General features: G+C 40.2%; 1 protein-coding gene across 3 annotated transcripts in view; it reads left to right on the top strand.

Annotated features, from left to right (window-relative positions):
- Nucleotides 1–1,989: 1,989 nt before the first annotated feature.
- FSHR (follicle stimulating hormone receptor) overlaps nucleotides 1,990–26,402 on the top strand; it is a 153,015-nt gene continuing 128,602 nt past the window's right edge. For 2 of the 3 annotated variants that reach the window (XM_010967756.3, XM_045504841.2), the window contains exon 1: nucleotides 1,990–2,255. In XM_010967756.3, the coding sequence (XP_010966058.1) occupies nucleotides 2,104–2,255 (152 nt within the window). In that variant the 5' untranslated portion in view covers nucleotides 1,990–2,103. The remainder of the gene's footprint in view (nucleotides 2,256–26,402) is intronic. The other variant, XM_045504842.2, reaches the window with a different exon arrangement.

Raw genomic sequence — 26,402 nt, 5'->3', positions numbered from 1 at the left:
ATGAAACTTTTAGAAGAAAATATAGGAGAATATTTTTATGGCCTCAGAATAAAGAAAGATTACAGGAGGATGAAAACATAAATTGTATATTTATACAATGGAATACTACACAGTAGTGAAACTGAATAGACTATAGCCACACAGATGCTTCTTTAAAATGTCAAGGTAGTGTAAGGTAGCAAGCAACGAAAGGTGACTTAATGGGTAATGAAATTTGTATAAAATCCAAAAACAAGCAAAATTAAGCAAGATATTGTTTGAAGATACAAACTTTGGTGATAAAATTAATTTTTAAAAACAAAGGAATAATAAACACGAAATTCAGATTAATGGTCACTTCCAGGCATAGGAACATAAGAGGGATAAAGGAGGAGAAACTAAGTAGATGCAGTGGCATTGGTTATGTCCTATTTCTTCAATTCATGACTGTTTATTATTTTGCTTAATAAGTTACATTTGGTTTACACATGTTGTCCATAAGTTATTAATACAAGATAGTTTTAAAATCTAAAGTCTCAATTTTAAAAAGATTTCTGCTCGTTATACAATGACAAATTTAATTATAACTGGAGCGCTCTAAAATCTCTGGGAATTCATGAGGCAGGGTTATGGGTGAGAGGTTCAACTGGTAATGAGTTCTTTGGTCACTGGAGTTAGTCAAGGAGAGGTAAATAAACCCTTTTAAATTACTGTGGATATTTTAAAGCCAATTTAAGCATTGGTTGGTTGCTTGAATTAAATCCCTTCCACATCTGAAAGGCTATAATTCCATGGATCAATCACTGAAAGAAATAATTTCACTGTTCATGTTAGCCAAAATTGTAACAACATAAAGTCCATATAGATATTGCCTGAATCTTCCAATCCTGGAGTTAGAATGAATCAGTTGCTCCCAGAAGCAGCCCGGGAACAACTTCACCCAGAAAGTCACTTCCTTCTGTTGTTTCATGTGTTTTCACTATACATCATCATTCCTTGGTGAGGGAGGGGAGAGGAAGGATGGAGAAGGAGAGATATATACATGTTTAGCATTTTCACATAACTCAGTTTATGCAACTAGTTACCTAAAGATAGTGTTGAAACTAATTTTAGCAAGTAATACGTTGTAGGCAGGATCTTAGAGAATATTCTGCCTTTGAAACTTCATAGATCCTGGAGTTGAAAGTAGAAGGCCCCTTTCCTGAAAGTGTTACCAGACGTTCCTCAGATCCCTCACCATCAAGGAGATGGGGGAGTGTCAACAAAGTGCCATCATCTCACCTACAGAGGACATTGAAAACTAAGTTAAAAGCACAGATGAAATAAATTCATTTGTGCCAACTTCCAGGAGGCAAGGGCAATCTCCCAAGCTTAGAAATGAGAGAAGCCAGAAAGGATGTGCAATAGGGGATAAACTCCTGGCACCTACTAAATCCCATCGAAAACACAGCCAATCCCATAGGTCACTCAGATTAGTCAATTATCACTGCAGGTTACTCTCAGAAGTGCCTCTTACCTATGGAACTCTGCTTGGGGCTTACTAATCCACTGACTGCCTTCTGAGCAGCACCATTTTCGGTTATTACAGCAAGAAAGAGGGTAAATGGCTATACCCAGAAATTCAGGTTTTATGTCAAGCAAGCTGGAGGAAGAGGTTGATGCCAAGACTAGAAACAGGTCACTGCCCTTCATTGAGTGACACTCTTAGTGATGTTTCACATTGTGGATTGCATCTTTTTTGGAGAAAGTCAATCATGTAACTCTTTTGAGAAGAGAATAGTGACCAACAGGGACACTTCTAGAGTGATATTAATATAAACTATTTCAGACACGCATCGAGGTTCTCTATGCTGTCCTCCTTGGGTCAGGGTGTAAGAAACCCAGTCGAGAAAGATAAAGGAGTAGCTTATCTTGTCCCTCAAAATCACTGTTGGTACACAGGAATTTTGCTATTCGTCTGGAAATGCCCCAGAGGAAAAAAAAGAAGCATCTCTTGGTGGGTCACATGACCCTACTGGCTCCCAAGGCAGATCTCTTCTCGTAAGGGCACAGTGTGGAGCCTCTGAAGTCTGGAGATTTTTCTCTGCAGATGCAGGAAGAAAGCAGGTGGATGGATAAATAAACATGGCCTTGCTCCTGGTGTCCTTGCTGGCATTCCTGAGCTTGGGCTCAGGATGCCATCATCGGATCTGTCAATGCTCTAACGGGGTTTTCCTTTGCCAAGAGAGCAAGGTGACAGAGATCCCCTCCGACCTCCCCAGGAATGCGGTTGAACTGTGAGTATCAGAGGCAGCGGGAACCACAGCTTGGCTGGTGTTTGTGTGTTGCGTGCTATTATTATTTTCACATGAGGCTGATAACTGTTGAGCTGAAATATTTCTGCCCTGACCGAAGGCTCAAATAAAACAAACTCCCCCAGCCCAACGCTCCTGCCCTGCGGTTCTCTAAGGATCTTAGTGAGCATTTGTCTTAGATGCGGCGGGGAAGGGCAGTGTGGAAACCTGAATCCAAAGGCAAAAGGAAGACTTTTTAGTGTTTTCGAGACACTTGCTCTTGGGTCCCATATTCTCTTTGGTGGAGAAAAGTAAAACGAGGGAAAAGGAGAAACTTAGAAGAGTAGGATTGGAGGCAGAAAGATGGCTCCAATTTAAGTGAGCAGCACACTGTGTGTAATTCCTGAACTGAGATTCTGCTTCCTGGGGAAAAAGGAGTTGTAAGAGAGGGAAGGGATACGAAGGAAGGAAGAAAGAAGAGAAAGAAGGAGGCAGGGAGGGGAGGAGAGCTATAGGGTAATCTTTACACCGCTGGGAAGATGTGATTCCCACCTTCAGATTTTTACTGAACTACTTTAATAGGAAGTAGACAGACTTCCAGTTGGACAAAGTTTTAGATACCATTTCACTCTCTCTATTTTGCAGTTGAGGAATCTGAGGTCTGGAGAGTGAAGACAATTGCCCAAACTCTCACAATGAGCTGAGGCAGAGCCAAAACTAGGAATCAGGACTTGTGACTCACAGTCTACTGTTCTGTCTTTAAAATCCCACTTCTACTGCATTAGAGCAAGAGGAAGGCTGGACTATTAAATAGTCCAGTTACTGTCTCCCCTGAGAACTGGCCGACTGTGTCTCAGAGGCCGTGGATATCCTCAGTGTTTTCATTCCAACAGTTTTAAACAGAAGCTGCTATTCTGGAAGCCTGTTTTAATCTTGGTTCCCCAAAGCCATGGATGACTCATTTACCGCGGAAGGTGGTCATCTTTTCATTTACCAGTTACCATATCTACACTCAAACACGTTGGTGTTGCATGTCAGATTTCCATTCGGGAACAAATGGCCACAGACTGGGTTGATTCTGCTTGCTACTTTTCCCCTGGGCATCACAAGTCCTCTGTGCCTACCCAGAGGCAGCTGCAGTGGGCAGGAAAAATAACTGGCTGGCTCTGTGTTTCCGCTACACCGCCTCAGATGAGACAGTTGTGCCTGATTACAGAGAAGGATGTGCCTCTGCACAGACGGTCTGCTTTGTCAGGTCATTATAATCACAGGAGCAGGCCTGGGTGTCTGAGCTCCTGTGAGAAGTCACTTGCTCCTAAGCAGCAGTGAATAATTACTTAACCTCCTTTTGAGTCTCAGTTTCCTAACTTCTAGTGGTTTTAATACAACCTGCTTATTTGAATTGTTGTGCATACCTCCCCTGGCCCTTCTTGCCTTTTTCCAGTGTTTCCCTGAGCCAAGAAGCGCCAACAAGTTGTTAGATAGCGTCTAACCGGGCTTAATTTTAGGGTGGTATTCCTCTATCCAAAACTCCCTTCTATGCTAGACTATCTGCTTTCTGGTATCTCTTTACAAGAAGAGAGTTTTTTTTTTTCATTCTGCCTAGAAAAACAGGCAGCAGCCAGCTTTGGCCCCCAGTCTGTAGAATGCCCACTTCTGACTGACACTATAGCTGAGAGGCATGACATACTCCTGGCTTCAGGAGGGATTCGACAGCCTGTGACAACACAGCACCAAAGACAAAGTGCTGCAGTGCACGAGCAGGGTCAGGAATGGAGGGAGTGCTAAGGTGATGGGCACAAGGGGCCTTTAACTGACTCTGACCGCTCAGAGGTGGCAGTGTGTAGACTCTGGAATCCAAGAAACCTGGGTCCAAACCCAGGCTATGACACTGTTTTTTGCTCTGTCACCTGGGCTCTTGGCTGCATCATGGAAATTATAATGTGTGCCTTCTTTACAAAGTTGCTATGAGAACTAAATGAGACAATGAGCATAAAACACCCAGCACAAGGCCTCTCAAGCGGGGGGCACGGGGTGGTTGTTGCTGTTGTCATCTGCAAAACGCTAGAGAAAAAACACCACAGAGGGCATCCAATGATGATCAAATGAATCAATAGGTATGAGAATGTTTTGAAAAATTGATGTAAGGATCCTTATAATTCTGAGATAGTCTACATAATGTCCCACTGACTTAAGAATAATCTCCTCTTCCCCCCAGTGGCTGGAGCACTTACTTTCTGTGCACTTACTTTCTGAGTAAGAAAATGTGTTCCTTTAAGTTTGCAATATTTGCCAAGAACTCAGGGAGCAGGTTTCATTCTGACCACAGGCAAAAGAATTTTGACTTCAGACTTACCCTAGAAACCCAGCTTCACTTGGAGGCAGTCAATGAATCTAGAAAGGACCCTTTGATCTGGCTTTATTCTCCCCGAAGTTAGAATTTCTAAGAAGAATGTGAACACCCATTCAAAATCTGAAAATTTAAGTCTAAGTGACAGTATAGATAAATAGATATCGTTTTCTTCAGCAGGGTCAGATGACCACAACACTAGGAGGAAAAAAAAGAGTCCACTGATGGTCATTCCTGGCTTAGGGAGATTTGTACTGAGATTATATTATAGGCTGCCTGTGCCAGCCCCTCTCCTCACAGCAAGTTCCTGTATCTCATTGCTATTTTAATTGACCCAGCATTTAACCTCTAATTTTCTAATCATATTTTCCCTTTGCTTTATATTCCTTGTTTTGCTGTTTTGGTTTGGATCACTAGCCATATCCCACAACCATAGATTATTGTTTAGTTAGGAGCTAGTTCTGTCTCTCCTTAGTAGGCCCTTAGTTCTGAGGGATGTGTCAGTATTGTGGGTCAAAAGGGAAGCCTTTCGCTGTGCCAGGAAAGTTCTGCCATCTCCAAGAGGGAAATAGACTTTCTGATGTTTGCAAACAATTTCAATTGTGGTATTTTTTTTTTCTTTAAGAGCATCTTCAGGGATTATTATCATTCTGTAGAACACAGTTTGAGAAAGACTGATTCAAAGCTTGTCTATCTAACCCCAGCCACCAGAACGAACCCCTTATCAAGTCTGAACTGCCACCCAGATTTCCTGACTCCCACTTCAGTGCTCAATTACAGCTAGAGAAGGACCCTCGGCTGGGTATTCATTGCTTTGTGCCTGAAAAGCAGCTACTTAAGAATGCGATGTGTCCTTAATGAGGATGATGGTTCTGAACTACAGACTATAGCCGTGAGAGAACTAGGTGTTACTTTTTCTGAAGCGTGAAAAGGAATACATTGCACAGCTACTAAAACCACTTCTGACTTCCTCATGTGTTAAATACTGACATTTCAATTCTCTTCCTCATGGAGGTTTCACTTTCCCGATCGCCCATATCTAATCAATTTTACCAACTTCCTTCATGCTGCTACTAGCAATAATTCTCTCTCTCTCTTTTTTTTTTTTCATTGCCGTCATCTTTGTTTGGGATCTGAACATCTAAAGCCTGGATTAAATAATTATGTCCTCTTTTACCTTCTTGCTACCAACCTGTCTCTTCTCCAAACCAGCCTGAACACCATCATTCCATTTTTCTCCGTAAACCACTGTGGCTACCAGGTTATGATTCAAAATCATTCAGTGACTCATGTTTCTGACTTTACCTCTCACTTTACTCCAGCGGGAGCCATCTACTTCACAAGGCTGATAAAGACTCGCTCTCAAGCTCAGTTGGTGTCCCCTGTGTTTTTGTTATACCTCTTGCTTACACGGTCTTGAGTTTCTTCTTTGCCTCTTGAAACCCAACGTACTTATCATACTCTTGTTCAGAGGTTGCCTCTTGCATGAAAGACGCCCTGACCACTCCATCTTTATTTAATCTGACCCCTGGTTCAATTCATTTTACAATCTTGCTTTGCACTTAATTTTCCATGTGTGTTTAATTTCCTCAACTGCAGTGAAAATTTCCTTTATACTCCTTCTTATGCCTGGTTCAATGCAATGTATGTTCAGGGCCCTCAATTATATGTAGCACAAATGATACAATAAATAAAAGGGAATTACATCTGTTTATTTGCTCTGCTCCCCAGTATCAAAGAAAGATTTTTATAAAAGATGATTATCGGTCTCCCTGTGGTGAACTACCGTGGAATTTAATAGTCTCCTTGTTTTCCTTGCTTTTTTATGTGTTTGTTTTACAGAAAATGCCTGTATGTCATTCCAGAATTCATTAATTTATTCAGAAAGAAAGATACATAGACTAGAAACAAAGTCTCCTGAGTTAAAAGTTGAACATTCTGTATTTTAGGCACATCACTCAATTCCCTTAACTTAATAATACCTGCTTTTCTATTCTTAACAAAAATATTGGAAGGATGAATAAAATTGCCTAAATAAAATTCCTTTAAACCAGGCAAGAATGTTCAAAGAAATACAATTTTTGCCAATTAGGGTCAGATTCCAAACCCTGCATGTTAGGTTTCTAGTGTTTCCCAGATGTGCTTTCATTATTGTAGTTCTGCCTGGATAGCAAGACCAAACACCTCACTGCGCAGATTGCTCTGGGTGCCCAATCCAGAGACTTCTACTGCCTTGTTGAGATATTTCTTGGCAAAAACCAAACAGCACAGTTTTCATGCTAATGTCTAGGTAATCTTTTCTCTCAAAATAAAACCTTGTGTCAACTTCAGAGAGAAATGGTATGTCGATGTCCAACATTTGGAATTTAATTGGGCTAGGGGTAAGAATTCCCTGCAGAGGAATTAGGAGGGGAAAAAACAGCTATAGAATGCAGTACCTTGAAAGGGAAAAAGGAAAAATTATATTGCAGGCGAAAAAAATGTTTTAAAGTAGAGGATAAAGTCTACTCTGAGAAGTGGCTAAGAGCTGTAATTTAGAGCGTCATTATCAGCTATTGAAGAGTGGGGATTTGACAGTGCAGAACTGCACTGCTTGGTGATGATAAAATCCCCTTGTTTCCCTAAAGGTGACTGCTGTCCTTCATCACCCAAGGCCTCTACCCAAGAAGCCTAAGCTTCAGAAACAGAACATCTTTGCAGGAAATGGGAAATTCATTTAACTTTTGATTATCTCTCTCCAAAGCCACTAATTGGGTTATCTAGTCACTGTGGTTGATTGGACTACACTTTTTTTTTTTAAGCTGCTGGATTTAAACTCTCCAATTTTGCTTTATTTAGACTAGATTCTAGCTTATCTATCCCATAAGGTCACATGGAAAGAGAGTCATTATTTTTAATTGCTTAGGATCTGATGATAACGTGATGTGGGTGTTTCTTCTTAATCTGCCCTCTCCCTAAAGTATCTCAGAGCCTGTTTTGTGTCTTTGACCTGAACATGCCATTACCTTGTTCTTTCTTTCGTATGGAATATGTCGACTGATCTGAAAATCTTCAAGGGTTGTGCAAAAAAAAAAAAAAAAAAAGAAGAAGAAGAAGAAGAAGAAGAAGAAGAAGAAGAAGAAGAAGAAGAAGAAGAAGAAAAAGAATTGAGTAAAGCAACCGAACCCTTGCCAAAGACCTGAACTCAATTCTATTCTTAATCTTAGGAGTGACTAGTGTCCACTTGTCTTTCACGCCTTCTCCCAGGCCTTTTTCAGCAAGAGTCAACACAAAGCCATCACAGAATCCTGTACCAGAAATAGTGGAAAATGTAGAGCATGATCCAATTTTTGTATCTCCACCAGGCTATGATTGAGGAAGACCTCTTAAGAAATAGGGATCCTAAAATTCCAGCAAAGTTTCAGTGAACCAGAGAGATCAATTGAGGATATGGGAGAGAAAAGTCATCAGTAGACTGGTATAAGGTGGAAGTAAAATAGTGCTGAGGTTTCTTTCAACCCTAAAATGCTTTGATTTTACAAACATCTTCAGGCACCCAAATTTCCAAAACCAACAGGCTTTTTCTAGGCCTCCAAGTCCAACAAGTATATAATTCTTAAGCTTCTGTGACTTCAGTTGTGGGATTTGAGGGGCGGGGGGATGGTTCTTAGACTTAACAGATAGTTCTGTTAAGCTGTGTTATTTACAAATGCAACACAGAAAAACTCCCGCAGACACCTCTCCCCTCGCCTCTCTCTCCCTCTCTCCCTCTCTCCCTCTCCCTCTCCCTCTCTCCCTCTCTCCCTCTATCCCTCTCTCCCTCTCTCCCTCTCTCCCTCTCTCCCTCTCTCCCTCTCTCTCTCTCTCTCTCTCTCTCTCTCTCTCGTTATTTTCAGTTTGGTGAGGGATCCCAGCTCCAACAATAACTTTGTAGCTGGATAAACAAAGGCTGATTGGAGGTCATCTCATATTTCATTCAAAACTCTCCTGGAACAGAAGGGCATGAGAAAGAAAGGGCCAGAGACTGGAGCACTAGATTTCAGGAGTGGCCCCAGTTTAAAATATCCTGTCCCTTTGAAGAAAGTCTACTAAATTTTGTTTCAGAAGATACCATCAAATCCCTAGAAGACAGAACTGCTTCTACTCCTCCATGGTTTGTCCTCAAATTAACTCCCCTGTCTTCTCTCTCATTGTTCATCCTCTCGATACTCTAAGGACTGGTTTCTATTCCCCAGTTTCCAAACATACCTTCTCTTCCTCTACCTAAATACAATTATTTTCTCCAATCTGAAATGTATTCTTCTACTCCAGTATATTCAGCTTTTGAGACCAAGTAAAGATGCTCACTTTTCATGAAGTTTTCTTTCAACATCAAATATTTATTGACTACATTTGCGCAAGGCCCTATACTGGGCACTTGGGAGAAAGAATCAATAGGCGAGGCACGATGCCTGCTCGCATGGACTTGCTAAAACAGAAGAGCATCAAACAAGTAATGACAATAATGCTTTTCCTCACTTTTACCCACAACGATAAAAATGCCCCTCGGAACCCAGAATGGTCATTGTCAAAACCACTCATTTGACAATTAATTGCAAGTGGCTTTGTGCAATATGAAATCACAGATTGTGAGAGCTGGAAGAAACCAATGCCTAGCGAGAGCCAATGAGAAAATGCTTGCCTGCTTAATGCCAGGGGGAAAAAATGACACGAAGACAGGCGTCTGCCTGTCCCATCTAGATTTGCTTTTTTCAGGGGGAGGATATAGCTCAAGTGGGAGAGTGCATGATTAGCATGCATGAGATCTTGGGTTCAATCCCCAGTATCTCCATTAAAAAAAAAACAAAGTAATAATTAAATATATAGACCTAATGACCTCCCCCCTAAAAATAAAATAATAAATAGATTTGCTTTTTTGACCACCTAGGGTTGATTTCAGGAGCTGTGCAGGGCTACTTCCAGAGCACCCCATTTTTTTAAAAGGTCAGAAAATTCTTGCTTCATTTTACAAGGAAAACAAGGACCTCAAATAAAATAGAATGACAAATGAACACCAGCAAATTTATGACAAGGTTAGGAGAAGGAAACTGGAAGATGTCCAAATATTTGACTAGAAGTTTTCAAATTGGGCAAATATAAGAGTCTGGACCTTTTGAGTTGGGACAGAAGAGAATGGTACAGAAGGTGGAAAACAGCACCGAATGGGGAAGCTTAGGCTGCACTGTTTTCTTTGCTAACCTCACAATTTTTCCCAAAGCTGTTTGTACTTGTGAATACTCTTATGTGGATGTAGGGGAGAGAGCAGGTAAAGGAGTTCATATGTCAATGGATGTGTCTGACTGCCTCCTTTCAGAGCCACTGACTATCATCTATGAAATCTGGTAATCACACAGAGTTAGTCTTAGAGTCTTAGTGTGTCTCTTCTGAAAATGACACACCTTAAAAATGTCTACTTTGGCATAAGAAGGACACCAATAAGGAATTCTCATATACTCTTGAATTTATAAGCAATTTATCTTTCCTCTAAATTTCAAACTATTTTGCATGGCTATGTTTAGAACAGAAAAACAAATTGAACGCAAAAGAATGAGAACTTGCCATCATCAGATCACAGCCCGGGCAAGTATCAACAGTCAGCCCCAAACCTTTGCCACTGCCACAAGTCTACCATGGCTAATTTCTGCTCAGGACACAGGAATGAAAGCTGCATTTAACTGGTGTTTGTTTTATAGGCAAGCAGTGCAGACTTTCTGTAAGTAAATATACTGGGGAGGGAGGGCAGCAGAAAATGCAACCAGAAACATTCTTTTAATTCAGAAAACAAACTGGAAAGGCAAGGAAAGCAAATATGAGATTTATGGTGACAAGCAAAGAGGTCATCTGGCATCCTGTATACAGTAGCAAGACTGCTTCTCAGGCCCGATTGTGAAAATCTGCTGAGCTCCTTCAACAAGAACATTCAGTCTTAGAACCGCATCTGATTCCCCCCAACAAATACTAGATTCAAGAGAAAAGAGAACAAACAGTTATGATAGCCAGACAGGAATGTTACAAAGTAGCTCTGGAAGCTGAGCTATGGGGAAAGAAGAAGCAAAACAGCCACAGAGATATAAATAAAAGAAATGGCTGGTCCACTGAACTGGGGAATCACTGTGTCGCTATCTAGATCCCGCCTCCTAGGCTAGGCACACTCCCTGGGGAAGGCTGTCCAAGCTCCTATTGGAGGGGGAAGCCCTAACTGCCAGCGCCCTGGTGGCTGGGGAAAAGGGCTGCAGTCTCAGCAGCTGGAAGCCCTAAGAGGCCCCTGTTGTCCTCTAGTTCAGAAACTCTCTACTCTCTTTAAAGAATAAACCTTTGGTGTTTTGCTCAGGTGGGGAGGAGTGCTGGCCTGACCACTCCAGGTGGGTGGTCTGCTCCAGCTGCTTCTTAAACAACCATTCCACACCCCTCTTCATGTTGGCACCTCGATCCTATTTACTCCCCAGTCCTGCTTTTGGTGACACCAGTGCCTCCAGTTCTTGAGTGTTCCAGGGATCATGCAGGGTAAATCACACTGATTAAGGATTCCATTTTCTACAATCTGCCAAGTCAGCATGTCTCAAAGTTTAACGTGCAAGCACATCAGAGGACTGTGTTAGGAAAATGCAGATTCCAACTCAGGAAGTCTGAGGAGAGGCCTGAGATTCTACATTTCTAAACAGCTCCAGGAGACGCTGGCTGGACTAGTTCCAGAACCACATTTATCCATGTTCTTTACAACCCTAAAATGTTATTGCTCTTCTTCCTCTGTCCGTATGGCTTTATGGCTTTAAAAGAAAGAAAAATATGGAAGCAAACTAAATGTCCATCAACAGATCAACGGATAAAGAAGATATGGCATATACATATACAATGGATTATTACTCAGCCATAAAAAAGAATGAAATGTCATTAATAGCAACATGGATGGACTAGAGATTATCAGACTAAGTGAAGTAAGCCAGAAAGAGAAAGATAAAAATCATATGATGTCACTTATATGTGGAATCTAAAAAAATGATACAAGTGAACTTATTTACAAGCCAGAAATAGACTCACAGATGTAGAAAACAAAATAGTTATCAAAGGGAAAAGGGATGGGGGAGTGGGGGGATAAATTAGGAATTTGGGATTAACATATACATACACACTACTATATATAAAATAGATAAACAAGGACTGACTGTATAGCACAGGGAACTATTTTCAATATCTTGTCATAACTTATAATGAAAAAGAATCTTAAAAAGAATATATATGTATATATATAAATGAATCACCTTGCTGTACACCTGAAACTACCACAACATTGTAAATCAACCATACTTTAATAAAATTTAATATTTAAAAAAAATAAAAAATTTTTAAAAAGAAAAGAAAGAAAAAATCCCCTTCTTGTCTTCTCAGTAGGGTTTAAGAGGAAACCAATAGTTACTGAGTTATTTGTTTACTATGCCATTTCTTCCCCAGAATCTTCATTCATTATTCAACCCACTCAATCTGGCTCTCTTCCCATTTTTCCACTAAAAAATGATCTTGTCATAGGTACCAATAAACTTCTTTATTTTCAGTATGTTTTACACTATGGTTATATTATTTTTTCAAATAAAAGTTTGAATATAAGAGGAAGGCATGCCATTCAAGTATCAGATTCAATGGAAACTCCCCCCGCTACATGTTACATGCCTCTCAGAAACACACCACACAGTTGACCATCCTCCTGCTTTTCCTGACTTCCAGCTTCTGTGACACTGAACAACCTTTCCTCTTACATCCCACTCTGGACCTTGGTCTTCTCTGCTAGCCAGTCTTTAAGTGCTGGAAATTCCCAGGCTTCATCCAGACCCTCTTTTCTCACGCATCTGTATCCTCTCTATAGTGATCGCATTAGTTCCCTGGCTTTAAATCCCACCTGCATCCAGTAGGCCATTCCTGACCTCTTCATGGAGCCCAAGACAAGTTATACCCAACTGAAACCCTGACGCCTACAAAGAATTAAATATAGCATTACCATATCTCAACTATTCCATTCCTAGCTATATGCTAAGAGAAATAAAAACAGATGTCCACACAGAAACTTATGTACAAGTGTCTAAAGCAGTATTATTCATAATAGCCAAAAGGTAAATAATCCAACGTCCATCAATAGATGAATGAATAGACTAAATGTGGTATATCGATACAAAGGAGTATTTTTCTATGTTTAATGTTTTGAGGAAACACCAAACTGTTCTCCAAAGTGGCTGAACCATTTTACATTCCCATAAACAGGGAGTGAAGTTGCCTATGTCTCCACATCCTCAATGACACTAGCTATCTGACTTTTTGATTCTAGCCATCCTAGTGAGTATCAAGTATCTCACTGTGGTTTTGATTTGCATTTCCTTGCTGAGTAATGGTGTCAAGCTTTTCATATTCTTATTGGCCATTTGTATCTTGTCTCTATTGAACCTATATTCAGATGCTCTGCCCAATTTTTAACTGAGTTGTCTTTTTTTATTGAAGTGTAGTTGACATATAATATTATCTAAGTTATAGGTGTACAATATAGTGATTCACAATTTTTAAAGGTTTTACTCCACTTATAGTTATTATAAAATATTGGCTATATTCCCTGTGTTGTACTATATATTCTTGTAATTTATTTTATACATAATAGTTTGTACCTCTTAGTCCTCTACCCCTAACTTTCTCCACACCCCTCCTTCTCCCCACTGCTAATCATTAGTTTATTCTCCATATCTGAGTCTGTTTCCTTTTTTTTTTTTTAATATTCACTAGTTTGCTGTATATTTTGGATTCCACATATAAGTGGTATCAGACACTATTTCTCTGTCTGAATTATTTCACTTAGCATAATACCCTCCAAGCCCATTCATGTTGTTGCAAATGGCAAATTTCAATTTCATCCTTTTTATGGGTGAGTAGTATTCCATTGTATAAATATACCACATCTTCTTTATCCATTCATCTGTTGATGGACACTTAGGTTACTTCCATATCTTGGCTATTGTAAATAATGCTTCTGTGAACACTGGGGTGCATGTATCTTTTCGAATTAGTGTTTTGGGGTTTTTTTGAATATGTACTCAGGAATAGAATTGTTGAGTCATATGGTAGTTCAATTTTTATTTTTTTGAAAAACCTCTATCCTGTTTTCCACAGTGGCTGCACCAAGCTGCAGTCCCACCAATATCAGGGTTCCCTTTTGTTTACATCCTTGTCAACATTTGTTACTTGTGTTCTTTTTTATGATAGCTATTCTGACAGGTGTGAGGTGTTATCTCATTGTGGTTTTGATTTGCATTTCCCTGCTGATTAGCATTGCTGAGCATCTTTTCCTGTGCCTGTTGGCCATCTGCATGTACTCTTTGGAAAAATGTCTATTCAGGTCGTCTGCCCATTTTTTAATCGGGTTTTTAAATTTGATGTTGAGTTGTATGAGCTGTTTGTGTATTTTTGTATTAACTCCTTATAAGATATATCATTTGCAAATATTTGCTCCTATTCAGTAGGTTGTCTTTTCATTTTGTTAATGATTTCCTTTGCCATGTAAAAGCCTTTAAGTTTAAATAGGTCCCATTTGTTTCTTTTTGCCTTTATTTCCTTTGCTTTAGGAGACAGATCCAAAAATACATTGCTACGATTTATGTCATAGAGTGTTCTGCCTATGTTTTCCTCTAGGAGTTTTATGGTTTCCAGTCTTACATTTAGGTCTTTACTCCACTACGAGTTTTCCTTTTATTTGTAGAGAATGTTCTAATTTCATTCTTTTATAAGTAGCTGTCTAGTTTTCCCAGCACCACATATTGAAGAGACTGTCTTTTTTCCATTGCATGTTCTGCCTCCTTTGTTGAGGATTAATTGACCTTAACTGACATTCTGGATACAAGTCCCTTAACAGATGTATAATTTGCTAATATGTTGTCCCATTCTGTGTGTTGTCTTTTCACTTTCTTAGTGGTGTTCTTTGAAGCACAAAAGTTTTTTATTTTGATAAAATCTCGTGTATCTTTTGTTGTTATTTGCACTTTGATTTCATATCCAAGAATTATTTGCCAAATCCAAGGTCATGAAAATTTATTTCCATGTTTTCATCTGAGAGTTTTGTAGTTTTACCTCTTACATGTAGGCCTTTGATACATTCTGAGTTAATTTTTGTATATGATAGATAATTATCCAACTTCATTTTTTTGCATGTGAATATCCAGCTATCCCAGTACCATTTGCTGAAAAGACTATTTTTTCCCTATTGAATGATCTTGGCACCCCTGTTGAAAATTAGTTGGCCATAGAGGCATGGGGGTATGCCTCTGGACTCTAAGTTCTGTTCCTCTGATCTATATGTCTACTCCTGTACCAGTACCACACTGTCTTGGTGAATGGAGAATGTTGGGAGAATGTTTCATGTGCATTCGAGAAGACTGGAGACTGTATACCTGTTGTTGTGGGGTTGAGGGTTCTATACACGTCTGTTAGATCTAGTTGGTTAATAGCATTGTTCCTACATATTTGTTGACTTTCTGTCTAGTTGTTCTGTCTGTTATTGAAAGTTGGGTATTGAAGTCTTCAACTATTATTGTCAAATAATCTATTTCTTGATTTTTGTCCATTTTTGCTTCCTGTATCTTGCTCTGTTACTAGGTGTATATGTTTATAATTGTTATATCTTCCTGATTGATGGAGCCTGTTATCCTCATAAAATGTTCCTCTTTATATCTAGTAACATTTTTGTTTTGTTTTGTTTTAAAGCCTCTTTTTTCTGGAATTAGTATAGCTACTCCAGCTTTCCTGAGGCTGCTGTTGCATGATGTAAATACTTTTTCAACCCTTTTACTTTCAATCTATTTGTGTCTTTGAATATAAAGCGTGTCTTTTAGAGAACATATAGTTAGATCATATTTTTAATCCAATTCAGTTTGACAATCTCTGCCTTATGACTGGAATGTTTGATGCAGTCACATTTAATGGTATCATTGATGTAGCTGGATTTACATTTGCTATTTTTACTTTCATCTGACTTTTTGTTTTCTATGTCTCATGTCTTTTCCCCTATATTCCTCATTTACTACTTTCTTTCACATCAAGTGAATTTTTTCTAATGTAGTTTTAAATTTCTTTAATAATTTCTACTATTTTTTGAGATTTTGTTTTTCTAGTGGGTCCTCTAAGGTTTACTATATACATCTTAATGAGAATCAGCTAGATTAATGAGAGACAGAGAGATGTGTGTGGTGTGGAATATGTAACACTTATATAGCTCTACTCCCTATTAGTTAAGAGAAGAAGAGAAAAATGTGGAGTTATAAGTCTTTTATAATTACATAATTATCTTTACGAGTACTTTTTGTTTGTGTGGATTTGAATTACTATCTAGGGTCACTTGGTTCAGCCTAAAGAACTTCCTTTAGGGAATTTCTTGCAGGACAGTTCTGCTAGCAGCAAATTCTCTAAGTTTTCGTTTATCCTGGAAAATCTTTATTTTGTCTTCACTTTTGAAACACGGGTTTTCTAGATATAGTGTTCTTGCTTTATAGGTTGTTTTTTCCTTTGAATACTTTAAATATGTTATCCCACCATCTCTGTCCTCCACTGTTTCTGATGAGAAGTGAGCTGTTGTCCCTTGTAAGTAATGAGTCATTTTTCTCTTACTGCTTTCAAGATTTTCTCCTTATCTTTGATTTTCAGCATTTTTACTGTAAAGTGTCTGTTCATGGGTCTCTTTGTGTACATCCTACTGGAATTTATTGAGCTTGCTAGAGGTTTTTCAATAAATCTACAAAGTTTTCAGTCATTATTTTTTTCAAAATTTTTCCTTTTTTTCTCTTCTCTCCTCTGCTACTTCCATTTCCCAAATGTTGTTGTGCTTAATTTTGTTCCTTATTTCTCTAAGGTGCTCTTCCTTTTTCTTCATTCTTTTTCTCTCTGCTTTTGGATTAATCTCTATTGGTTTATTTTCAATTTTTCTAATCCTTTCTTCTGCAAGTTCAAATCCACTGTGGAGATACTCTCGTGATTTTTTTTTTTTAATTTCCCTTATTGTACTCTCAACTACAGAATTTCCATTTTGTTTTTAAAAAATAATTACTATCTCTTTATTTATATTCTCTATTTGATGCAATACTGCCAGCATACTTTTCTCTCTTTCCTTAACTTCCATGAACATATTCACAATGACTATGTTCAAATATTTTTCTGTTGTATCTGACATCTGGTTATTCTTACAGGCAGTTCCAATTGTCTACTTTATTTTTCAGTGTATGAGTCATAATGTCCTGTTTCTTTTTATGCCTTATAGTTTTTTTTTCTTTGTCATTTCAGGTAATCTAATGTAGCATTCTGGGTACTAGGGGCCCAGTATTCTCAGCAGGCCACACCCAAAACAGAGCCCCTGGTGTAAAAGTGTGGCTTGGTAAAAGGAAAGGAGCCCCAGCTTCCCAGCCAAACTTGTTCAGAAACAGGCAGCTGCAAGCAAAATGGGAAATGCTGAAGTCCTACTTCTCCTGGAAGAAAGCCCCCCATCTGGGAGCTGGGAGGAGAGGGAACCCTGTGTTCTTGACAGCAGCCTTCTGGAGTGGAGCATCCACTTCTCTGAGGTGGGAGAGGAGGGGAAGACAGTGGTTTTGGTTTAAATAGCACATTCTTACCCTTTTTTTTTTGCTGGATTTTCATAGGTTTTCTTGAATATATGTTTCCTCCTTTGCTCTTTGCTCTTAGGACCATTTCCACAGATTTTTGAGGAGTTTTCTTTGTTTGTCTTGGTTTTTGTTTTTGTTTTTTGTCTTTTTAATTTTCACCAGTTTCACTCCAGAGCTGGTCAGCTGCTGAAAATCAATCCCACCACTGTGTTCTTCAGCAAGCTGAGCAGAGGGGGAGTGAGTTGTAGCTGAAAGCAGCAAAGCAGTCAGGTACCCAGGATTATCATCTCTGAAGTTCTTTGTGTGCCCTTGAACAAAGCAGAACAGTTGGGCACGCCAGGAGGAAATAAATGTCATGAGAATTAAGTATTTCAGCCCATTTTTTACTTTAATGTTTTTCATGTGCATTATTGGTTTTAAATAATTCAGTACACATGTCCTGAATACCAGTCTAGTGAATAATAATGGCTGTCACCTACCAAATAAGGTCACTAACTGCTCTTTTTGGCAGGCATAACAGTATCCTAAACATTGTGATATGGTGAGCAAAACAGGTGGGAATGGAATTACAGCCCAAAGGGATGCTTTCCAGGGTTGCTCTGGTTTGTTAGAGCAAAGGAGAAATACAGATTTGTTTTCTCCTGAGCAGGATAGAGACAAAATGACCTTCTCCCTGTGTATTTACAGTCCTGACCATTTGACTGCAGTAATTTCAGCGACAGAGAGCATGCAGTTAGACCAAATGGAAAACAAGCCAAAAGTAATATCAAAATCCTGAGTTCAGCATCTTCACCGAAAAATCATTGAGACCCTAAACAGAGCAGTACATCATCCATGACCTGCCACTACAGGCATCACACCTTTATGGAACATTTACTCTGTGTACAGCCACTGGCTGGGATATAAGAGCCAAAGGTGCATCCCTGACACATAGATCCTTTTAATGTAGCTGAAGAGAGCAGACACAGACACGGAAGAAGAACCAGGCTTTTCAAGTTATCATATGATAACATGAGAAGGACAGAAAATGCAGAACAAAATTTGAGTACTGTAGAAGCTCCTTGAAGGGAGAGGTACCTACCAACAAACATAGGGCACTTCCTTGAAGAAGTGAGACATGTGCTAGATATTGAAAAAAAAAAAAAAAGATTTAAATATGTAATAGGGAGAATTCAGAGTAGGTAGACAAAACATCTGGAGAGCGAATCAAACATCAGCAAATCAAATAAATAGCCTTTACTCCCGAAGGAAACAGCTTCTGAATGATCAAGTTCATTTCTCAAAATGTGCCACGTACAGCACTTGGGTGAGAGGAGGGGAACCTGGAGCACTTCCAGCCAGATCTACAAATCCAAGAAAGATTATCTAGCAGGAAATAAAAATGAAGTTCTGAGCTCTGTTTTAATAATTTGTGGAAGTCTGGGTAGAAAGAACCAAGGCATGGTTCAGAGAAACTGAGTGGAGTGTCACAAATGGCTTTAAACATCTCTATGACTGTAGGTAAACCAAATTAGACTCAGCCTTACTTTTCAGTTAAGAAACACAAATTATGTAAGTGATTAGAAGTCTTTTCAAAAAGAATCAGTTTTTATTCAATTATTTGGTTCAATTGCCTGTAGCGGCCCACTGAGGGCATATTACACCTAGGAGATCTTTGGATCTAAAGCTACACATTTCTGAAACAAATAATTCCTTCAGAGAAACTTACTGAAACACTGGGATAATTTACCGTTTCACACAGTAAGTAAATAGACCCCAATTGGATCTAGATAACTTTTCCTAGGATTAACCTGAAACTTACCATTTTGTTTGTTGATCCCCAACCCATTTTATTTTTCAAAAGAAAAGGAAAAAAAAATGAATAAGTAAGTATGAAACCGTAAATATCAGGAAAATGTTCCAAATATCCTGCCTCGCCGTCTGCTGTATTTTTCTAACTCTGCCTTCAAGGCAAACAGTCAAGATCAGCTACTGATCTGCCACCCCGCCTACTTTTGTTTTCCATCACTCTGTCAAGTTGTCTCCATTCCAATAATCATATGGTGTAACTGATACTCCAGGGGAAATCAATTCCTTTTGACTAAATAGAAAAGCCTGCACTACCTCCCTTGAATCCTAATTGAAGCCTTGTTTATTTTGCTGTTGTCTAAACCCTGGGACAGCCACCGTCTTGTTTTCACCGAAGGCGCATAGCTTGTCTACTGCAGCCTCCAGGGGAGATTTGCCAGCCTTTAGGAACTGCTCTCCTTGAGTAGGGAATAATTAGAACCACTTAGATATCAGAATTGCATTTCCCAGAGACTGGCTAGATGTTGTTCCTCAAGATTGTTTAAAGGAAAACTCCTTTAAACCCCTAAGGGGATAGAGTCTTTCTCATTTTCTTTCCACCTAGAAAGATATGAAGCTACAGAAAGCATTTAGATTTGTAGGACCCTCAAAAACAAGGATTCTCATTTTTAACTGTCTTAGGTCTGGCAAGTATTATGCACGCCTTAGACCTCAAGAGATATTTCTGAATAAATGAAATGAATGACTTGCAGTAAGTTGAACTGATGAGTTAAATTGAATTGGATTGGACTGAATTGAAATGAATTGAATTGGGCTTATTGGCACCGACAGAGTAGCTACCAAGAAGGCAGAAGGAAGGTCAGGGTGCACCATTCACCACATGATCAAGGCCAGAACTTGGAATAATCCGGGAGTCCAGGCCCTCCAGGCTGCTGGGTACACAGAGGTTAAGTGATTTCCCAAGGACAGCTAGCAAAGTGGAAACTGAGCAGAGACTCTAGACATAATAACAATAAAGACAAATAATTGGGCTTACATGTATTGTGTCCGTACTATGTCAGGCACAGCCCTACATGTTTCAGTTTATCATCTCATTTAGTCCTCATAAAAACCCTGCCCAGCAGGCCCCACTCATCCTCACTTTCAGATAAAGCCACTAAGCATCAAACAATTAAGTAATTTCCCCAAGTGGTATTTTCAGGACTCAGACTGAGGAATCGAGACCCCCAAGAAGCTGCTATGAACCATTTCAAGACATCCGGGGCAGTGGAGAGAAAGAGTTTATAATCTTGAGGACTTGAAATAACAAACCTGTTTCAATCTCTTTAACTTAAACATTTGAAGATATCCAGATTTCACACCTCTTGGACTTCCTGAAGTTTGATCTTGTCAAACATATGGTACAAAGCCTTGTACGTCTGTCAGGGTTTTCATTTCTGGGGATGCCTAGAAGTAAGGCCTTTTTAATAATAATCCATAATCTCATATTTATATGTATGTATCCTTTACATTCCAAAACGTAATCTTATAATGTTGAAATGTTTAATTAGTATGTTGGGACTCGGCGGCCCTTGTCAGTACTGGACACCATATTATGTTCTTACCTCCAGAATGACCAGGAATCATGACATGGCATTATTTCTCTGCCCTGTATCAAAAGGCCTGTCCCTCACCAAATTTTCTGCTCCCATCAGTGTGGAGTGATTGAGTGTATCCACTGAGCCCTACACATAGAGGTGTTCTAATCATCCTATCAAATCAGAACTACACAAGCAATTCTAATTATTGACTATCCTGGTTTTGGTTCTGTAGAGTCCTTTTCCTTCCACAAGTTTGACCAAACCCAACCTTGGCCACTCACCCTTTCTCAAAGCATGATCCAAGTCGACAATCTTTTTCTCTGGTGAGTTCAGGAAGCAGAGATAAAAGACAGATGCCTCCCTGTGGGGCAGGTCTGCAGGCCATCTCTGAAACCCTCATGTTCCACCTCCTGAGATGTGTATCACAGGGCAAAGAGGTCAAACAGCAACCTGGCATGATCCCAGGACTAGGAGTGAGAAGATCCGGGATCAGGTTCTAATGCCAAGAGCACCTCATTATACAGCCTAGGAGAATCATCTAGCACTTCTGGGCCTCAGCTTACTCTTCTATAAAGTCACAGAACCGAACACAGTGATCCCCAAAGTCACTTCCCTCCCCATTAAACAGAAGGAAAACTTGAGCCCTGAGAATGAACTATGACTGAAGTCATCCAATCCTTTGATAATCAACCAGCTTCATGGGGGTGGTCACAGCCCTTCCCAACCTACCATTTCCAGAGACCCTTGCTGCTTTGTCAGTTGTGATTCTAAGAATCTTACCTGTGTAGTCAAAATCCTGCCTTTTTGGCCAGTCTCTTTCTTCTGGCTTGTCATGATTAAGTGGCAGCAGGAATAAGCTAAAGGACTTAGTGTCTTTTTATTGACAATTTTCCCTGTAGACCCTGCCCCGGTCAGGGGAGCAGCAGAGGGTAACAGAGCTCATCAGCCATCTGCAGTTTCCTAGGCTTTCAGTCTGTTAGCAACTGACATTTCATCCCTATCACTACAGCGAGTGGCAAGTCTGAGGAGTGAGGGCCACTGCAAGAGTGTGTGTGTGAGTGTGTGTGTGTGTGTGTGCGTGTGTGTGTGTGAGACTGTTCCTGGCTTTTCTAGTTCAGTATTTAAAACCAAAGGTCCTGCAAATTTGAGACAGCAGATGGCCTTAAAATTCCTCAGGTAGTTGAATATTATTTCCAAAGGAACGAAGAAAGGGAAATTGGTGAACAACCATTCATTCATTCAGCAAATAATTAACTGATTGCCTCCTGTGTGCCAGATACTACTCTACATGCTAGAGATAACAGCAGAGACCAAAACAGACAACAGGAAGCGATGATAAGCTCTCATGGAGATTATATTCTATAGTAGATGATGGGTAACAACCATGAAAAGTAAGTAATAAGATATCTAATACACTAGATGGTGAGATGTGGTAGTAAGAAAAATAAAACAAGGAAAGGGACTATAGAAGGTCAGAGATGGTATCTATGCTGGCCAGGAAGCCCTTCAGAGAAGCAACCTATTCAGTAAACAACTAAAGATGGTGAAGGACTGAACCACGTGGACGTCTGGGGGGAGAATGTTCTAGAAGAGGGCCCAGCAAGAGCAAGGGACTCTGAGACAGGGATGCATCTGCATGTGCAAGAAACAGCAAGGAAGTCAGAGGGACTGAATGGATGATTAGAGAGGGCACAGTGTGAGAGAAGTTCAGAAGGTCACAGAGAGTTTGCATGTGGACCCTTGTAAGGACAGCAGATTTTGTTCAGGGTGAGCAGGGAAGCCATGTGCGGGAGGGAATCCGATTTAAGCTTTGGCAGAATTGCTGTTAAGAGTAGACTAAAGGATGTCAAGATAAGAGCAAGAAGACAAGTCAGGAGGCTATTACAATAATCCTTTTGAGAGGAGATGGGGGTCACTGGGAGGGGATAACTATGGAGGTGATGAGAAGGGGTCAGATTCTAGCCCTATTTTAAATGTAAAGACAACCAATTCACTGAGAAATGGAATATGGGGTGTGAAGGAAAATAGTGCCTAAAACGGCTATAGATTATAAACCTGAACAGCTGAAAAAAAATGGAACTGCCTAACTCAGACTGGGGAAGAAAGCAGGAGAAACAGGGCTGAAGGCTGGGGTAGGGCGTGAGGGCGGGGGAGTGGTGCAGTGAAGATTATGAGACAGACTTAACCCTAAGGACAACAGGCCTTTATCCTCTGAAAAATAATTCCATAGTCTAAAGATTGTGATGTGGATATTTAATTACAGTCTTGTTTTCTGATGCAGATAAACTTATGCTGTTCTTTGCCTTTAGAATATTACACTAAAAATTCACACTTCAAAAAAAAAAAAAAAACAACTCAAGAGCTTCTGAATAATTACATTATACCTCAGGATTAGTTTCTTCTTTTTTTTTTTTAAACTCTTTTTTTTTTAAACTGAAGTTGATTTACAATGTTAGTTTCAAGTATACAGCAAAGTAATTCAGTTATACATATACATACATATATTTTTTTTCTTTTCAGATTCTTTTCCATTGTATGTCATCACAAGTAACTGAATATAGTTCCTTATGCTATAAAGTAGGTCCTTGTTGTTTATCTACTTTATATATAGTAATGTGTGTCTGTTAATCTCCAACCCCTAATTTATCCCTCCCTGCCCTTTCCCCTTTGGTAACCATAGTTTCTTTCCTATGTCTGTGAGTCTGTTTTTGGTTTGTAAATGGAATTTGTATCATTTTTTATAGATTCCGATATAAGGGATATCATGATATTTGTCTTTCTCTGTCTGACTTACTTAGTAGGGAGGGGATAGTGGTAGAATGTGTGCTTAGCATGCACAAGGTCCTGGGTTCAATACCCAGTGCTTCCATCAAAAAAAGAAAATTTAAAAAAAAAGAAAGAAAGAAAGAAAGAAAGAATCCAAAAGGATGGGGCTCAGAGAACTTCCGGGTTGGGGAACACCTGGAGGTGCTGGGAGAGTGGTGCCCTCAGAGAAGGCATGGAAGCCTCAAGCCCCTTCCCACGTACCCTGCCCTAGGCATCTTCCTGAGGATTCGCTTTTTAAATGCCTTCTGTAGGCTAAACAAGTTCCCTCCAGCTACAGACATAAACCATGTACTCTCTTCTCTGGTGATGGTGCAGGGGGGGGAGCCTCTCTTCCCTGAAGAAAACTGCTGGATCTGTTCATTGTCCTCATCAACTCTCTGCTTTGTCCTCCCCCTTGGCAAAGTCCCAGTGCTTCTACCCAACCCCTCCTCCCTCCCTGCCCCTCCCTGAGAAAGCAACTCTGGGTGGAGCTCTCTGACATCTGAACCTTACTTAGAGGGCATGATTCCCTTTACAACAGAGTTTACAGACATAAGACAGAAGATAGAGTTTATATGACTCAAGTAAGTAAACCTCTTAAATTCTGCATGTTTGGGATATTTCTATCTCAAATCAAAATGTGGATAAAAGGAAGAAGAGAGGGAAGAAAGGTGAGAAGAAGGGAGAGAGGCACTGAGGGAAAAGAGGAGAAAAATACTACAGTTCTTGGAGAAGAGGATTATAGTGGGCTAGGCAGAGACCCCCACGTATTGACATCCTTCATTCCATAAGTGCTGAAGCTGAGGTCCCAGAGGGGTGAGGCAAACTTCCCACAGACCCAGAACTAGGATTTGGCAAAGCCGAGAATGGAACCCAAGATTTTGGGCCTGAATCTTTAGGAGCAGTGAGCCCTCTTCACCAGGAGGGACTTTGAAAGCGAGGCAGAGGATTGTAGGTTTGATGTAACAGGCAAAGGACAGCCACTGTAGGTAGAACAGGAGTGCAGTCAGGTCTTTGGAGCACTGGCTTGAAAGTAAGTGTTCAAGACAAACTGGAAAAGAGAGAAACTGGTGAAAGGGTGGATCCAAGTGAATTTTCCAAGAAAGAAGCAATCAGACTTTGGGCCAATGAGGGTTGAGATCCAGACACAAAGACAAACCTGACTGCTGTAACCATGGAGGCCGGCTCGCTGTTCCACCAGCTTGCAGGATCTCTGTGGATCCGCTCGAGAGAAAGCCGGACCACCTCCCCTACCCTGCACTGGGAGGGCCACGTCCGTAAGGCACCAGCTCTTTCCTGTGTAAGCCGAAAACATGCTTGTGTGGGCATGTCAGTCTGTTTCCAGCTCTTTCTTTCTGCCCTGAAGGTACAAAGGGAAACGCTCAGAGCGTGCTTTAGGCAAAGCATATTTAATCCCAACGCTGACAGAGAAAAAAGTTCCCCTCTCACGCCATCAATGCCAGGATTTTGAAAGCACCAAGAAAAGGATAAAAGAAAACAAGCTGCAGCAAGGGTTCTGATTCTCTAGTTAGGAGCAATTTGCAGTGGCACGTGTGTTGCCTGCCGGAGCAGGCAGCTGGGAGGGGAGCGACAAGAGGAGATCTGATTGAAGTGCTCTGGATACAATTTTCTCCAATAAATAAATAAATAACTGGCAAAGCATTCTGTTCCAGAGAAAGAGTACTCATCTTTGTCCCGAAGACACAGATCATAAAAGGATGAGGCAGAGAAGAGATGTTACCTTATGGATGTTTTTCTTAAGGAAAAAAAAAAAAGATCTTTGTTCTTAAAAAATGAAAGATGTGGGGATTTTGAAGCGGTGGTCCTCAGTCTCCCTGTGACAGACTCCAACGTTGGAGTTTAGACTGCAACGCAGGCAGCTCTGTCCCTGGGCTGCTTTTTCCACATGCACTGAGGCATTCAGAATGACAGCTTGAAGGCAAAGGAGTTAAAGTTATAGAGGGGTCTACCACCGCTACCCAGAACTTCAGCTGCAAAAGCCCTCACAGAATATTTAGAATAAAGAAGATTCCCCCGCAAAAAGTTTAGTCCCTTCCTACACTGCTCTCAACTATAGTGACGCACAGGCTACGGGCTTTGGCAGACATCAGAATAGGCCAGGTTTCTGTTCCTGACAGTTATTTTTTAATTCATAACAGGAGCTAACATTTTCAGAGTACTTGACAGTTGACACAGCACTTCGACAGGCATTATCTTACTTGGTTCTCACAATGAGCAAGTATCTCAGTCAATTTGGGCTGCTGTAACAAAACACCACAGACTCAGTGACTTTCAAACAACAGGAATGTATTTCTCACGATTCTGGGGTCTGGAAAGTCCAGGATCAAGGTGCCAGCAGATTCAGCATCCAATAAGAGCCTGCTTTTTATTCAAAGACAGCACCTTCCCACTGTGTCCTTAAGCAGTAGAAGGGGTGAGGGAGCTTTTATAAGGGCACTGATCCCACTCATGAGGGACCCCCCTCATGACCTAATCATCTCCCAAAGGCGCCACCTCCAAATACCTTCGTCTTGGGGGTTAGAACTTCAACCTATCAATTTGGGGGGAACACCAACATTCAGACCATAGCAGTAAAGTAGAAGTTACTATTCTGTACTGATGAGAAAACTGAAGGTCGGAGAGGTTAAATGATTTGCCCAAAGGAATACACTTTAAAATGATGAAAACAGAATCTGAATCCAAGGTTGCTGTGAAGACCAAAGGCAGGTCGTGTAAATCACTCAGCACAGCATCTGGCACATCGATGTTGCTCCATGAATAGTAGCTCCTCCACCACAACACACAAGAGTTTCACCAAAACAACTCATCAAACACTTTAGCAATTCTTCCTTCAAAGGATGACCGTGCAAATAAAATAGAATGATTTGGCTCATTATCACTCACTGCCTGGATGTCTCAAAAGGAATTCTAGTTCCTGCTAATTGATTAAACCAAGAAGAAAAACCCAATTTACCAGTGCCCTCCTGGAACA

This window comes from Camelus bactrianus, chromosome 15 (genome assembly GCF_048773025.1).
Source record: "Camelus bactrianus isolate YW-2024 breed Bactrian camel chromosome 15, ASM4877302v1, whole genome shotgun sequence".
NCBI classification, from domain to species: Eukaryota; Metazoa; Chordata; class Mammalia; order Artiodactyla; family Camelidae; genus Camelus; species Camelus bactrianus.
Note: the sequence above shows the minus strand (reverse complement) of the source record. Positions and strands in the feature narration are given on the sequence as shown.